This window comes from Anomaloglossus baeobatrachus, chromosome 6 (assembly GCF_048569485.1).
Source record: "Anomaloglossus baeobatrachus isolate aAnoBae1 chromosome 6, aAnoBae1.hap1, whole genome shotgun sequence".
NCBI classification, from domain to species: domain Eukaryota; kingdom Metazoa; phylum Chordata; class Amphibia; order Anura; family Aromobatidae; genus Anomaloglossus; species Anomaloglossus baeobatrachus.
Window position 1 is genome coordinate 473,144,312 of NC_134358.1, and position 16,350 is coordinate 473,160,661.

General features: G+C 39.8%; 1 protein-coding gene across 3 annotated transcripts in view; it reads left to right on the top strand.

The window, feature by feature from the left end:
* The window catches only part of SKAP2 (src kinase associated phosphoprotein 2), a 485,390-nt gene that overhangs the window by 377,663 nt on the left and 91,377 nt on the right, over positions 1 to 16,350 (top strand). For 2 of the 3 annotated variants that reach the window (XM_075315337.1, XM_075315338.1), the window contains exons 12-13: positions 9,545 to 9,646; positions 9,987 to 11,586. The exons of the other annotated variant lie outside the window; for it this stretch is intronic. In XM_075315337.1, the coding sequence (XP_075171452.1) occupies positions 9,545 to 9,637 (93 nt within the window). In that variant the 3' untranslated portion in view covers positions 9,638 to 9,646; positions 9,987 to 11,586. Of the gene's footprint in view, positions 1 to 9,544; positions 9,647 to 9,986; positions 11,587 to 16,350 lie in introns of those variants that run through there. 3 annotated transcript variants of the gene reach the window in all.

Sequence of the window (16,350 nt, forward strand, 5' to 3'; positions counted from 1 at the left end):
TCTCCCAGAAACTTGTTGCATTTAGACATATCTTGTCTTACATATCTTTATTTCCTTTGTGTGTATTAGAACAATACAAAAAAGGCAAGTTGGACATTATTTCCCACAAAACTCCAAAAATGGGCCAGAAAAAATTGTTAGCACCTTTCCAAAATTGTGCGTAAACAACTTTGTTTCAAAGATGTGATGCTCGTTCAAACTCACCTGTGGCAAGTAACAGGTGTGGGCAATATGAAAATCACATCTGAAAACTAATAAAAAGGGGAGAAGTTAACTCAATGTTTGAATTTTGGTTCTGTGTGGCTACACAAAGCATGGAGAACAGAAAGAGGTGTCAAAAACTGTCTGAGGACTTGAGAACCAAAATTCTTGAAAAATATCAACATCTTAAGGTTACAAGTCCATCTCCAGAGACCTTGATGTTCCTTTGTCCATAATCAAAAAATGTACAACCCATGCCGCTGTAGCTGATTTCCCTGGACATTGATGGCTGAGAAAAATTGATGAAAGATTGCAACACAGAGTAGTCCGGAAGGTAGATTAGCAGCCGCAGTCAAAATCCAAAAAAATTCAAACTGTCCTGCAGGCTCAGGGAGTATCATTGTCAGTATGAACTATCCATCAACATTTAACTGAAATGAAACGCAATGGCCGGAGCTGACACAGAGGCATAAAAAAGCTAGAATGCAGAGTGTCAAAATGTACGCAAGCCAAAATCCTTCTGGGAAAGGATCTGGTGGACAGATGAGACCAAGATAAAGCTCTTTGGTAAAGTACATCATACTACTGTTTACTGAAAATGAAATGAGGTGTACAAAGAAAAGAACACAGTACCTACAGTCAAATATGGTGGAGGTTCAAATATGGCTTGGGGTTGTTTTGCTGCCACTTGCACTAGGTGCCTTGACTGTGTGCAAGGCATCATGAAATTTGAAGATTACCAAAGGATTTTGGGTTGCAATGTAGTGACCAGTTTCAGAAGGCTGGGTTTGTGTCCTGGGTCATGGGTCTTACAGGAGAACAATGACCAAAACACACTTCAAGAAGTACACAAACATGTATGGAAACAAAGCGCTGGAGAGTAATGAAGTGGCAGCAATGAGTTTGGATCTAAATGAACATCTGTGCAGAGATCTTAAAATTGTTGTTGGAAGAAGGCACCTTCAAATATAAGAGACCTGGAGCAGTTTGCAAAAGGGGAGTCCAAAATTCCACTTGAGAGGTGTAAGAAACTTGTTGATGGTTATAGGAAGCGATTGATTGCACTTATTTATTCCAAAGTCTGTGCAACCAGATATTAAGTTAAACAATTTTGTCCAGCCCATTTATGGAGTTTTGTGTGAAATTATGTCCATTTTGCCTTTTTCTCTGGTTTGGTTTTTTTTGTGTTGTTCCAATACACGTAAAGGAAATAAATGTGTATAAAACAAAGTATGTGCAATTGTAATAATTATTTTGGGATACTTCCCTTTCTGAAACAATTTCAAGGGTGCCAAAACTATAGACCGTGGCTGTATATATACACACACATATACTGTTTAACACTAGAAGTCACAGAAATTTTGAGCTCCCCCCTGAAGTCCCGAAAGAGGGTCAAATGACCCTTAGTCTAAACTGAATAGAACTAACTAGAAACTAAATGGCTAAACTCAATGCAAAACAACAACCTCCTGTGGTGCGACAGTAATGGCTTTAATTACAGAACAAAAGACGGTGATTATAGGATGTTAGCTAAAATCCTTCAGGTCATTCGACCCGTCTCTGGGTTTCAAAGGTAGAAATGTTAAATAACCCTTCTCTGGGACTTCTAGTGTTAACTCCTTCCTGGCCCTAGGAGGACTCCAGCATTGTGACATTTGAAGCAAACTTGATTGCCTTCAAATTGATCCATTCACCTCAGTCAGTTTTCTTTTGCCTCAACCAATCACAGTTGATGTCAAAACGGCATTACCTATCATCTGGTTATTTTATTAGTTTGTCCTGCAAAACCGGTGAGTTAGATTGAAAAATATAGGCAGGATTTTTTGATCCGATTACTTGAAGAGACTACGGCAACAACTGCGCTGGATGAATGGCAATGATCCCATAGCAAAGTAGGAGATCAGCTCTCACATCAGTTTTCCTCCATCATTTTTGGCGCCCGTTGGAGGGAAAATCTGACTTCTCCAGCCGTTCATGCTGTCTCAATGTCTGCACAATGTTTTTTTGTTTTTTTTTTTTTTTACCAGGCACTAGAAACTCATAATCATATGTGCAGAAAAATAACTACCAGACGGCATCAGAGCTCACATACGCAGGATGTGTCTGACTACCAGGTTACTGTATTGTCACTCGCCAATGAAAACTGGCTGAATTGTGAATACAATTATTGAGAGTAATCCAGAGTCAGTGCAAGATAAGTAACGTAACACATTTTATACTAAAGACAAAAATATATAGACCGCTCGCCCCAATCTACCGCGGCCGGATACTGCTGTATGGCAGGAAAACAGGAGAAAAGGAAAAAATCCTGCGCTTGTTGTACATAAAATGCCTTTATTTGTCTTGCACATGGCAACAATAGAAATGTCGCAACCAAAACACACAAGAAACATTAAAATATGCAGACGCATTTCGGTAACAATACATTGGTCATTACATTTTATACAATTTATGGAAAACTAATATCTAAAATTATACGTAAAATGATGTAATTATAGTCTATGTGCACACAGTGCATTTTTTGATGCATTTGTTTACAAATCTCCACCAAAATCTGCATGCCTATCAAAATCTATGAGATTTCTGAAGTGTTGTGCCCACTTCACTATTTTTCCTTGGCTAACACGGTACAAAGATATATTTTACTTGTATTTTTCCTTGGAGATTTGGTGCAGATTTTATTGCAGAAATAATCTTCAGCATGTCAATTGTTGGGGTGTTTTTTCCTACATTTTTTAACCTATTACACCCATTGACTTCATTAAAAAAAAACACAGCAAAAGACACATCGAAAATGCATGCGTTTTAGGTGCGTTTGTGTACCAGAAGGTGCAGATTTTATGCAGAACATTTCTATACCAAATCTGCAGCGTGTGCACATACCCTTCCAATCAGATTTTTAGGGACCTGATCACATTTGTAGCAACCATTAACAAAGCATAGGTTTTGTCCACACTAGGGATGTATCGGCTGCTGCATGTTGTCCTTAGGTTATGGATGCATTTTCATTTTTGGGAAATTAAAAGAAGCAAAAAGTAAGTAAATAAATATATATATGTATATACTGTGTGTATGTATGTATATATATATATATATATTTATGTGTGTGTATATATACTGTATATATATACTGTGTATATTTATATATATATATATATATATATATAGATATATATATATCAAAAAAGAAAATAATTGAAGCAGCACAAAAAACAAAAAAACTTTTTAGGGTGCAATATTCCCACCTTGCAATTTCTTCAGATAACCATCCATGAAAAACACAAAGATTGGCAGGCAGCACTCCACAGATTTTTAAATTACTTGACCTTTATTGGTCACACAGGTGCAGAGTGATGTTTCGGTTCTCACTTGAACCTTCTTCTGACCACCCACTTGAGGGTTCAAGTAAGAACCGAAACGTCACTATGCACCTATGTGACCAATAAAGGTCAAGTAATTTAAAAATCTGTGGAGTGCTGCCTGCCAATTTTTGTCTTCTTACATATAATATATATATATATATATATATATATATATATATATATATATATATATATATATATATATATATATATATATATATATATATATATATATATATAAATAATATATACTGTGTATATATATATATATATATATATATATGTTTGGGTTTTTTTAACTGCATTGAAAATACGTTTTTGGCAGAGATAGCCCATCCCGAGTATTAAAGTAATTAACCATTGCAATGCTGCAATGTATTAGCAAGAACATTACAAATAGCACCTGTTGTATGAAAAGAGTACAACATGTGTATAGAATTTGCAATATTGGTAAAAATAAATACCATAATAGAGTATTTTTCTAAATGTATATAGTGAGCCTAATAGGGTGGTTGGGCGATATTACTAATCCCTGTAAAGGGCTGTGGATTATGTGGACACAATATATAAGTGGGAATAAGTACATTTACGAACAATAACTCATCAGTTCTTACCATTGCGAACTACTGTGAAGTTAACTGATTTGCCTAAATTTTACCACCAATTGAATTTTGCATCGGGATCTAGTACATGATTAAACTTTCACTCTTAGTCCATAAATTATAAAGACTCAGAGCATAAAACACTTATAGGACATTTTGGAAAACCTCTTGCTGAAGTGGACTGAATGTTTAACCTTCCCCTCTGTTGCCCCCTAGTGGTGATCTGCATCTTCTCTTACAAATCTTTGCCCAGTGTGCCATGAGACTATAGGGAGCAAACATGACATCACAAAACTTCTATAAATCAGGGTGTGTGATTTTTAGGAAATACGTGACGTGAAATGTACATGCTTAACACAAGTGAGCCATCTATATTTAAGAGCATAAAATGTGGGGGGCTGATCAGTTATGCTCTGTATCCAGGTATTCTAAGTACAGAGGGGCCAGATGTTCTGCTGCATGCCATAAAATGAGGATCACATGTCTACCTACAATTTATGGACGAGCATTCTTAAGCTTTGCTTTCTAAGATCTAGCCAACGTGTGCTTGTCGGCTTCAGGCTATGTGTTCAGCAGTGTAAATCAAGAGTGCAGAGGAATATGACATTTCTCAAACTCTCACACAGCTGCCCTTTATCTGTGCAATCTTTTCTTCTCTACAACACATAAAAATACTTCTTCTAACATTAAAACTATATATTTTATTGGATTGAAAAATCTAATATTGTAAATATTTTTGAGAAATAAAATGATTAAAACTTTATTAGCTGGGTCAACGTATCATGCTTTGGTTATATAAATTTAAATGCATATATGTATATATATATATATATATATATATATATATATATATATAGTAGTTCATATTCTAATTAGTTTATACTATATGTATTTTATTTTTTTTTAAGTGGTGCATGGTTAAACCAGTTGTACTTCTGATATGGCACCAAAATTGGCACGGAACTACACTGTACAAATATATAAGCGCAACACTTTTGTTTTTTCTCCCATTTTTTTTCATGAGCTGAGTCTTCTCCCTTTTTATCTGGTTTCAGGTGTGATTTTCATATTGCCCACACCTGTTACTTGCCACAAGTGAGTTTGATCAAGCATCACATCTTTGAAACAGAGTTGGTTACTCATAATTTTGGAAAGGTGCCAACAATTTTGTCCTACCCATTTTGGGAGTTTTGTGTGAAATTGTGTCCAATTTGCCTTTTTTTCCCTCTCTTATTTTTTGTTGTTCCAATACGCAAAAAGGAAATAAGAATGTAAATGAGAAAACATTTGTAATTAGAAAAAGCTTCTGGGAGAAATACTTTATTTTCTGGAAAAATGTTAAGGGTGTCAACACTTTTTGCTATGACTGTATATACACTGATAAAAATATTAACACAATAGTTTTGTTTTTGCTCCCATATTTCATGAACTGAATTCAAAGATCTAAGACTCTTTCTATGTACTCAGAAGGCTCAAATATTGTTCGTAAATATCTCTAAATCTGTAGTGAGCACTTTTCCTTTGCATAGATAATCCATCCACCTCACATTTGTGGCATATCAAGATGCTGATTATACAACATGATTATTGCACAGGTGTGCCTTAGGGTACCTTCACACTTTAGCGATGCAACAGCGATCCGACCAGCGATCTGACCTGGTCAGGATCGCTGCTGCATCGCTACATGGTCGCTGGTGAGCTCTCAGACAGGCAGATCTCACCAGCGACCAGTGACCAGCCCCCAGCCAGCAGCGACGTGCAAGCGACGCTGCGCTTGCACGGAGCCGGCGTCTGGAAGCTGCGGACACTGGTAACTAAGGTAAAGAATGGGTATGGTTACCCGATGTTTACCTTAGTTACCAGCTCACACCGCTTAACTTAGCGTGTGCAGGGAGCAGGAGCCGGCACTGGCAGCGTGAGAGCTGCGGAGGCTGGTAACGAAGGTAAATATCGGGTAACCAAGGTACCCGATGTTTACCTTGGTTACAGCTTACCGCAGGCTGTCAGACGCCGGCTCCTGCTCCCTGCACATTCAGGATTGTTGCTCTCTCGCTGTCACACACAGCGATGTGTGCTTATCAGCGGGAGAGCAACAATAAAAAAACGAACCAGGGCTGTGTGTAACGAGCAGCGATCTCACAGCAGGGGCCAGATCGGTGCTCAGTGTCACACACAGCGAGATCGCTAATGAGGTCACTGCTGCGTCACAAAAAGCGTGACTCAGCAGCGATCTCAGTAGCGATCTCGCTGTGTGTGAAGCACCTCTTAGGCTGGCCACAATAAAAGGCCATTCTAAAATGTGCAGTTTTATCACACAGCACAATTCCACAGATGTCGCAAGTTATGACATATGTATTATTCCTTGCATGCTATTTCGATAAATATGGAGCAATTAGCACTAATTTTTAGCAAAAAAATTTGGTTCACTCTTTTGTATCAGTAGACTACATATATAGCAATTCCCTAATATACTTCTATGATCAGAGACGCTCTCCGTAGGAAATAACAGGCTTGGAGCATGTTGTATATGTGGCTTTTATTCCTCGCAGTATCCCTGACAGCAGATATAAGCTATTTCATCACAACCTCTCTGAACTTTCCTATGGTGGGAATATAAGCTGATATAAAGGGCTGCGGCCTATGTGTGGTGTCATCTAGCAATAGCATAGATCTTATTCCCTATGTCTCTTGATACATAAAGTGGATCACTGATAGTTATAATAGGCTGTGGCTCAGATAATAGGATGATATGCGCCACATTTATGTGCATGAGGTCAGCAGTAGACGGTGCTATTGTGTCTGGCTGGAAGACGGACACTGCTGGAAAAAAGGACAAACGGAGTCCAAACTTGCAGACTTTGGGCTCATTACCCTCGATGGCTCTGTCGGGGTTTTGTCTGTATACTGTAGATAGATAGATACATAGATAGATAGATAGATAGAGATAGATAGATACAGTATATAGATAGTGGATAGATAGATAATGGGTAGATAGATACATAGATAGATAGATACAGTATATAGATAGTGGATAGATAGATAATGGGTAGATAGAGGAGGGATAGATAGATAGATAATAGACAGATGGATAGATGATAGAAAGAATTGGATAAAAGTATGTGTATACATACAATATTTGCACTATTGCATGTTATATAGTCCTAGACTCAGCATATGTCATGTTCCCGCTTATTTAGTCCCTTTGGTCACCTACTTTAATAGGACTGCTTTAATAACAAATTTGCTAAGTAATTTTCAAGTATATGATATGCTTTGTTTTTCTTTCACTCTGTTTTCTGTATGTCCCTACATACACATATGTATTCCAAAACTCAATCAAAGACATTGTGATATGGAATTTAGATTGTGAGACCAATGGTGATGTCTGCAAAGCTGGAATATTATTGCATATGCATAATTGAGCAAAATATATATATATATATATATATATACAGTATCTACATGTACACTTTGTATAGATCTACTAACCGCCAAAGCCAAGCGACACTACTCTATCCTCCTCCTCCTGGACCTGTCCTCTGCCTTCGACACAGTAGACCATTCCCTCCTACTACAGATTCTCTCATCTCTGGCCATCACAGACTTGGCCCTATCTTGGATCTCCTCATACCTAACCGACCGAACTTTCAGCGTCTCCCATTCTCACACCACTTCCTCAGCTCGCCCCCTATCTGTCGGTGTCCCTCAAGGCTCAGTTCTTGGACCCCTGCTGTTCTCCATCTATACCTTCGGCTTGGGACAGCTCATAGAGTCCCACGGCTTCCAGTATCATCTCTATGCCGATGACACACAGATCTACCTCTCTGGACCTGACATTACCTCTCTACTAACCAAAATACCACAATGTCTGTCTGCTATTTCATCCTTCTTCTCTGCACGATTCCTAAAACTTAACATGGACAAAACAGAGTTTATTGTCTTTCCTCCTCCTCACTCACCTCCTCCAACAAGCCTTTCTATCAAACTTGATGGTTGCTCACTCACCCCAGTCACACAAGCTCGTTGCCTTGGAGTAACCCTCGACTCTGCTCTATCCTTCAAGCCACACATCCAAGCCCTCTTCAACTCATGCCGATTACAACTCAAAAATATCTCCCGGATCCGTGCTTTCCTTAACCAAGAATCTTCAAAAACATTAGTGCATGCCCTCATCATCTCCCGCCTCGACTACTGCAACCTCCTGCTCTCTGGCCTCCCTTCCAACACTCTTGCACCCCTCCAATCTATCCTAAACTCTGCAGCCCGCTTAATCCACCTCTCCCCTCGCTACTCCCCAGCCTCGCCACTCTGCCAATCCCTTCACTGGCTTCCCATCGCCCAACGACTCCAGTTCAAAACATTAACCATGACATACAAAGCCATGCACAACCTGTCTCCTCCCTACATCTGTGACCTAGTCTCCCAGTACCTACCTGCACGCAACCTTAGATCCTCACAAGATCTCCTTCTCTGCTCCTCTCTTATTTCCTCTTCCCACAATCGTGTACAAGATTTCTCCCGTGCATCCCCCATACTCTGGAACGCTCTACCTCAGCACATCAGACTCTCCACTACCGTGGAAAGCTTCAAGAGGAACCTCAAGACCCACCTCTTCCAACAAGCCTACAACCTACAATAGCCCTCAGCCCAGTAGACCACTGCGCAACCAGCTCTGTCCTCACCTATTGTACCATCACCCATTCCCTGTAGACTGTGAGCCCTCGCGGGCAGGGTCCTCTCTCCTCCTATACCAGTCTGTCTTGTACTGTTAATGATTGTTGTACGTATACCCTCTTTCACTTGTAAAGCGCCATGGAATAAATGGCGCTATAATAATAAATAATAATAATAATAATAATATAGATATATATATATATATATATATATATATATATATATATATAGAGAGAGAGAGAAGGAGAGGGAGACAGTGTACATGTGGATAGATAGACATATATACACGTGCACACACACACACATGTTAGATAGATATATATATATCTATCTATCAATGCACATGCACTTTTACATAATGTTTGTATGTACCGTATATATATATATATATATATATATATATATATACATATTTATCTATATCTACAGTGTGTGTGTATATATATATATATATATATATATATATATATATATATATATATACACACACGGTATATATATATATATATATATATATATATATATATATATATATATATATTTAGCTGAGATCACCATGCTGGTGGCTTTCTATCTTACCTGGCTCCCGTAGTTATGATTAGGAGACCAAACATAGGGCAAGAAACATTTAAAAGTAGCTTTGCATTAAATGACATTACATTTGTGCTAGGCAAAAGGTTAATACAGCTTATTGTTTTGAATTAGGAGTACAATAGATTTGGCTGGTGGGTAGGAGAAATGAAGGGATCCATTGGCCTGGTGCCTAAAGCGTACATAATGGAGATGTATGATATTTGAGAGGCCTGGGTAAGTACATTTTAATCCAATCTACCATAATGGCTCATGTGTTCTCCTGTTCTCTGTTTTATAAGCATTTCCTTCCTAAAACCTCTGCAGCAGTTATATTAACTTAAGGACTGTGGCAAAAAATAGCTTTTAAGCCTTAATTAATACTGCTCCATTAGTTGTCTGCATGCAACAGAATCCCACATTGCAGCGGGCGAGCGGCGCTTATCTCTGCTCACTACTGTATATTGCCTTCAATCAAACCTAGTAATTAATTTCTGTCCCAGATACTGTGATATTTACGATAACCCATGCTGCCTGGTTTTCTTTTCTCACATCATTTTTTTTTTTGTTAATTCAGGAATCATCTTATCAAAAACACCAAGATCTCACCGTTGTGGAATATTTCCTCTACTATTTGTGCGGCGCTGCGGTTATCACATAGACATTGCTTATTGATATAGTGTCCTGGATATTGCAATTTAATAGCGTGTCAGTCTTTTTTTTCCCCTAGATTTGTCTATGTGTTAATCAAATATCACTGAAAAAAAGGATGTAAATTAAAAAAAACAAACAAAAAAAAAAATGTTTAATGAATCTGAAATTTGAAGTGGTCCTTATATACCCTAATTATTTTTATTATTTTTTTAACTCTTTTGCTAATTTATTTCTTGTGTTTTTGAAATATTTGCATGTTCATAATGATCAGAAGAGATGGTTTTTTTTTAACAATTACCCATACAACGCAACCGTGAACATAAACATTCCATGCAATACAGCATATTCTTTATAGGTGACATACCCTAAGATATTAAAGTGAATGGTCATACAAGGAATTTAATATTGAAAGTGCATACCGCCAACAATAATGATATACAATTAGTCATTGTACAAGAAGAAATAAATAACAAATATGACTATTAATGGAAAATCTAGTAACAAGATACAGTAAAAAAACCTCTTCCCATATGAGGATAGGAGAAATTATTAAGGCTCTACCTTGTAATCTAAGCTAATTTATTTAACATACAAGGCTAAACAGCTAATTTCTAATTACTAAATGTAGCATTTGCATCAGTTATTATATGTATTATGTTCTACGTGTCGACTATTACAGTTCTGAAATAATTGGTGGTTAATACCGCCAGTGACCAGCAGGTGGCAGATGTTTGATAGAAATGCTTAAACTGGATTCTGCACCCCTCCCCCCTATAATTTAGTTTTATAGGTACACATAAGAAAATTTACTCCACAATCAAAAAATCTATTCTTCTCCTTTCCTGCCGGTGCCCAGGAGAGGGAGTCCTTCACCAACTGATCAGTCTATGGCGCTGACCTTTCGTTCACTTTTCAATTTATATGCCCTTTAATGTATGACTGGTGATTTCTGCTTTTAACTCTGTACATCACGTGCTAAATGTGTCTGAGTGTCTGTGATAACCCCCTGATTTCGGTAGAAATAAAAGGAGATTTTTTTTCATGCTTTTGCTGTTGGCCGCGTGTCTTTGGTATAGAATCTCGCCTTTGTCTCGCGTCTTAAATGAATGATCTAGAAATGTGCTGCCGGGCGCCGTGCCTTCTTCCTTTCCAAACGTTCCACCCTGCAAATTTCTAAGGTTCAAATAAAGTTTAATTGTTTGCGAACCTGTTATGACGCTAATAATTCACCAGCCTGCTGTGTAACTAATGAAATTACTTTGTTATGATTAATTTGGAAATAGTGTGTTGATTGTAGTAATTAAGCACAACAAGGTGAAGTAAATGATTTCATTGCCATCTGGCCTCCCAACACAATGAAGAAGTACAGTGCTGCTGTCAGGCGCAGGGACCCCAACTCCGTCTTCTTCCACGGCAAGGTGGATACGTCGCACCCTCGTTTACCTTATGGCCGTTACCTCGGGATTAAGACAGAATGGATTCATATTGAGGAAAGGATTGATGAACCTTTGCTAATATACTAACTGGATTAAAAGCATTTTCCAAAAACAAAAGTATTATTGGAATCTCTGTCTTTATGATTGGGAGTGGTCCAAACCTGCAAAAATGCTTCTACCAATTTCCACTTTTTCTATAGGAAAGGTCTGTGTATATAGGAATGACACTAGTGCTTGCCCTCATTATCTCCCACCTTGACTACTGTAACCTCCTGCTCTGTGGCCCCCCTTCCAAAACTCTTGCACCCCTCCAATCTATCCTAAACTCTGTGACCTGATTTATCCACCTCTCCCGTGCTATTCTCCAGCCTTTCCTCCCTGCCGATCCCTTCCCTGGCTTCCCATTGCCCAAAAACTCCAGTTTAAAACACTAACCATGACATACAAAGCCATCCACAACTTGTCTCCTCCAAACATCTGTGACCTAGTCTCCCGGTACCTACCTGCACGCAACCTCAGATCCTCACAAGATCCCCTTCACTATTCCTCTCTTATTTCCTCTTCCCACAATCGTATAAAAGATTTCTCCCGTGCCTCCCCCATACTCTGGAAGGCTCTGCCCCAACATATCAGACTCTCACTTACCTTGGAAACCTTCAAAAAGAACCTAAAGACCCACCTCTTCTGACAAGACTACAACCTGCCATAACCCTCAGTCCACTATACCGCTGCACGACCATCTCCACCCTCACCTACTGTCCCCCACCCATCCCTTGTAGACTGTGAGCATTTGCGGGCAGGGTCCTCTCCGCTCCTGTACCTGTCTGTTTTTGTAATGTTCATGATTGTTGTACTTGTTTTTATGTATACCCTTTTCACTTGTAAAGCGTCATGGAATAAAGGGCGCTATAATAATAATAATTATGTCCAGCCTTTCCTGTAATAAATGTATATTAATGCAGCATAAACAAGTTATCACCTTTCCACAGGACAGGTTTGCTAGACTAGTATGGTTCCCACCACTGGGACTCCCAACAATTTCAAAAGCTGTGACCAGGAAATGTTGAATTGTGCGGTGCGTCAACTATTCTCTCGGCCACTCCATTCAAGTCTATGACATTGTTGAAGATAGCAGTGCAGTTTTCAGCTTTTTTGTGACATCTTCAGTGTCATAGTAAAGAATGGAGGGGGCATGAATAGCCCACTGTGCCAGTTAACATATCCTGGCCACTTGCCCATACCTGCTATCTGCCAGTCATTGATGGTGCCATGTGGTCACACCCACACCAATCTAATAGTTATTGGATAGGTAGTAACGTATTAAGGCTGGAATTGATGTTTAAGGAATTGATGTTTAAGCTGCATGCTTTTAGTCCTTATATAATAAATCCATGAAAGCCCATGTGGGGCACCTGGACGATATATGAGTTTACATCATGAACCCATAGGATGACCATGGGTCACCAATTTCCTGCTATAATACAGCATCTAAATGAAACCTGTAAGAAAAATCACATCTGTTCCTCTCTCTACAAAGAAGTTGTGAATTTGTGTAACATAATTAATTACCTTATTATTAGTTAAGTTATTTAATATACTCAATTTTATAGCACCCTTTAATTAAATATATTATTATTATTATTTATTGCAGCGCCATTTATTCCTTGGCGCTTTACACGTGAAAAGGAGTATACATAATAGGGACAAGTACAATAATCATAAATAGTACAAGACACAGGTACAGGAGGAGAGAGGACCCTGCCCGCGAGGGCTCACAGTCTATAAGTCATGGATGAGGATACAGTAGGTGTGGATGGAAATGGTCGTGTGCTGTAATTTTACAGACATCTTCATCACTGTCGCCATTTGCCTCCTTCTCTACCACAGATTATTCTGCAGTCCCAAGTTCTCAATTTATGCTCTTTTAGAAGCTCTTTTCAGCTGCTGCTCAGCCAAGATTACACTATAGTCAAATAATCTGTGTAAGGCCTCCGACACACATCCGTGCCGCCGGTACGTGTTTGGCAGTTTTTGTCACGTACCGGCAGCACGGAGACACGTGGACCTATGTTTTCACTATTGTATGGACACACATAAGTATTTTGGAACGGAACGTGTGTCCGTTTCGTACTTACGTTTGTCCGTGATTTTTGCACTCTGACATGTCCACGTATTCTCCGGCAGCACGGGTGTTACACGGCCCGCACCCGCACCACACGGATGTAGTGTGGCTGCAGTTCCATGTGACACGCGCCGGAGAACACATGTCATTAATTTTAAAATAAAAAAAACACATACTCACCTCCACCAGCCCCGCTGAATCTACCGCTGCAAACTGTTCCTGCCGGCCGCCGCTCATTATGAGCGTGTTATGGAGGTGGGCGTGCTGTCCCGGGCGCTGATCTCCGCCCCTCCGCTTGGCCGGAAGCAGCGTCAGCGGGGAGTGGGCGGGGCTGGAGCCGAAGATCAGGACCCTGGACAGCAGCAAGGACCACGTGAGTATGTAAATTACCTGTTCTCCGTGTGTTATCACGGATAGCACATGGAGAACACACGTGGACCACACGTACCCGAGACACGTACTTACCTCACGCAAAACGCAGGGAAAATACGTGTCTCGCGGTACATGCGTGTTTTTAACGGATGTGTGTTTCAGGCCTAAGGAACGTTCCCTATCTGAGCACTTTTCTACTCCTCAGTACTTATATAGGGGAATTCCCATATACAGACTAAAGAGAGATATTGTATAGTCAAGATCGATTCTGAGCAGCAGTTGAAAGGGGCTTCTAAAAGAGCATAAACTGAGTAAGTAAAGTTACTACCATATTAAATATTTTTTAACATGATAAGCAATGCTCATGTGTATTTCACTGCCTACTATCCATGTTTGCACTCTTTTAACTAAAAAACCTTTACCATACATTTGTTTAGAATGTAGATATTCTTAATTTACGAAGGACCCTTGTGAGTTATAATGAGTATTTACTTACTGTGATTATATATAACTGATTATGGGGTCTTCAGTGTGAGGACAGGCGGCTCCATGGTGGTCGCTCTCCTTATCAAGTTGTCCTTGCTGATATAGTGATGGGCCTTTACAAGTGTGACCATCAGAAAAGAATGAATTAACCCATCTTGCACAGGTCAATCTCCTTGAGGATACATTTTCTTTCTGCACCATGTTTTGCACTTTTCATATCTGCACACTTTGGCATTAGACTTGATGTAGAAATCTTTTAAGATGCCTTTAAGGGTTCTTTACACGCTGCGACATCGCTAACGATATATCGTCGGGGTCACGTCGTTAGCGATGCACATCCGGCGCCGTTAGCGACATCGCAGCGAGTGACACCAAGGAGCGACGATCAATGAGCACAAAAACGGCAAAAATTGTTGATCGTCGCTCCTTTTCAAAATATCGGTGATGGTGCATGCCGCTGGTTGTTCGTCATTACTGCGGCATCACACATCGCTATGTGTGACACCACAGGAACGACGAACATCTCCTTACCTGCATCCACCGGCAATGCGGAAGGAAGGAGGTGGGCGGCATGTTACGTCCCGCTCATCTCCGCCCCTCCTCTGCTATTGGGCGGCCGCTTAGTGACGCCGCTGTGATGTTGCTATGAGGCCGAACGCACCTCCCCCTTGAAGGAGGGATTGTTCGTCGGTCACAGCGACGTCGCTGACAAGGTATGTGCGTGTGACGCTGCCGTAGCGATAATGTTCGCTACGGCAGCAATCACCAAATGTCGCACGAATGACGGGGGCGGGTGCTATCGCGAACGATATCGCTAGCTATCACTAGCAATGTTGCAGCGTGTAAAACACCCTTTAGACATTAGACCAAATATAGAGTGGTGTCTATGATGCTGCCACAACCATGCAAAAATCTGATACATTGGACAAGTTGGATTTCAGCCAAACTGAACATGTATTTGTATGCTGGTTTTATTTCATTACAGTTTTATATTGATCCTTAATATGAATCATGTAGTAATTAACCAGCAAATTGTACACCTCTGAGCACCCCACTGGTGCTGGTCTAAAAATAAGTTGTAAAGGTTCTGTCATGCCTTGTAATATTTGCTACAAGGCCCTGTTATTTGTTCCTTCATAATAACTATACTTTTAGTGTACAGAGCTGACTCTCGCTTGTCCTGCCCTTTATCCTCCCGGCTGTCTCCCCCCCCACGTCTGACTCTTCTCATCCTTCTACTGTAATACACACATTTGCCATATTTCTTCTTCTAATGATGCTCGATAGCACCACAGAATTCACTTTAGGCTGGCCTAGCATGTCCAGGAGCCGACTGACAAACTGTGTCTGCTTCCTACTGACCCAGATATTGAGCTATCAGTAAATCAAAGCAGCAGCAGTCCTCACTGAGTGACATGGAAATAGAAAGCCTCTGCTGCCGCCTTATTATCTTGCCGCACAAGCATGATTGGTGCTTCCCAAGAGGCTTTGCAGCAGCTGTAGACTTCCCCTTGAAAGTGGCTTGGTGCAGTAGCCCACATTAACATTCTAAGAGCCAGAATAGCAAATAAAGAGCCTGAAGCTAAAGACCGGTCTACAGCCTGACCCATACATCAGGGCACAAAAATGAAGGCAGATATCTCCGCCCTAAAGGATACGTGATCTGATGTGTGAGGGACAAAGACTGGACTCAGGGCTCTATCTATCCCTCTATCTTTCTATCTTTCTATCTCTTTCTATCTATCTATTATCTATCTATCATCTGTCTATTTTTTTATCTATCCATCTAAGATTTATATATCTATCTATCATGTATTATCTATCTATCTATTTATCTATCATCTATCTATCATCTATCTATTTTTCTATCT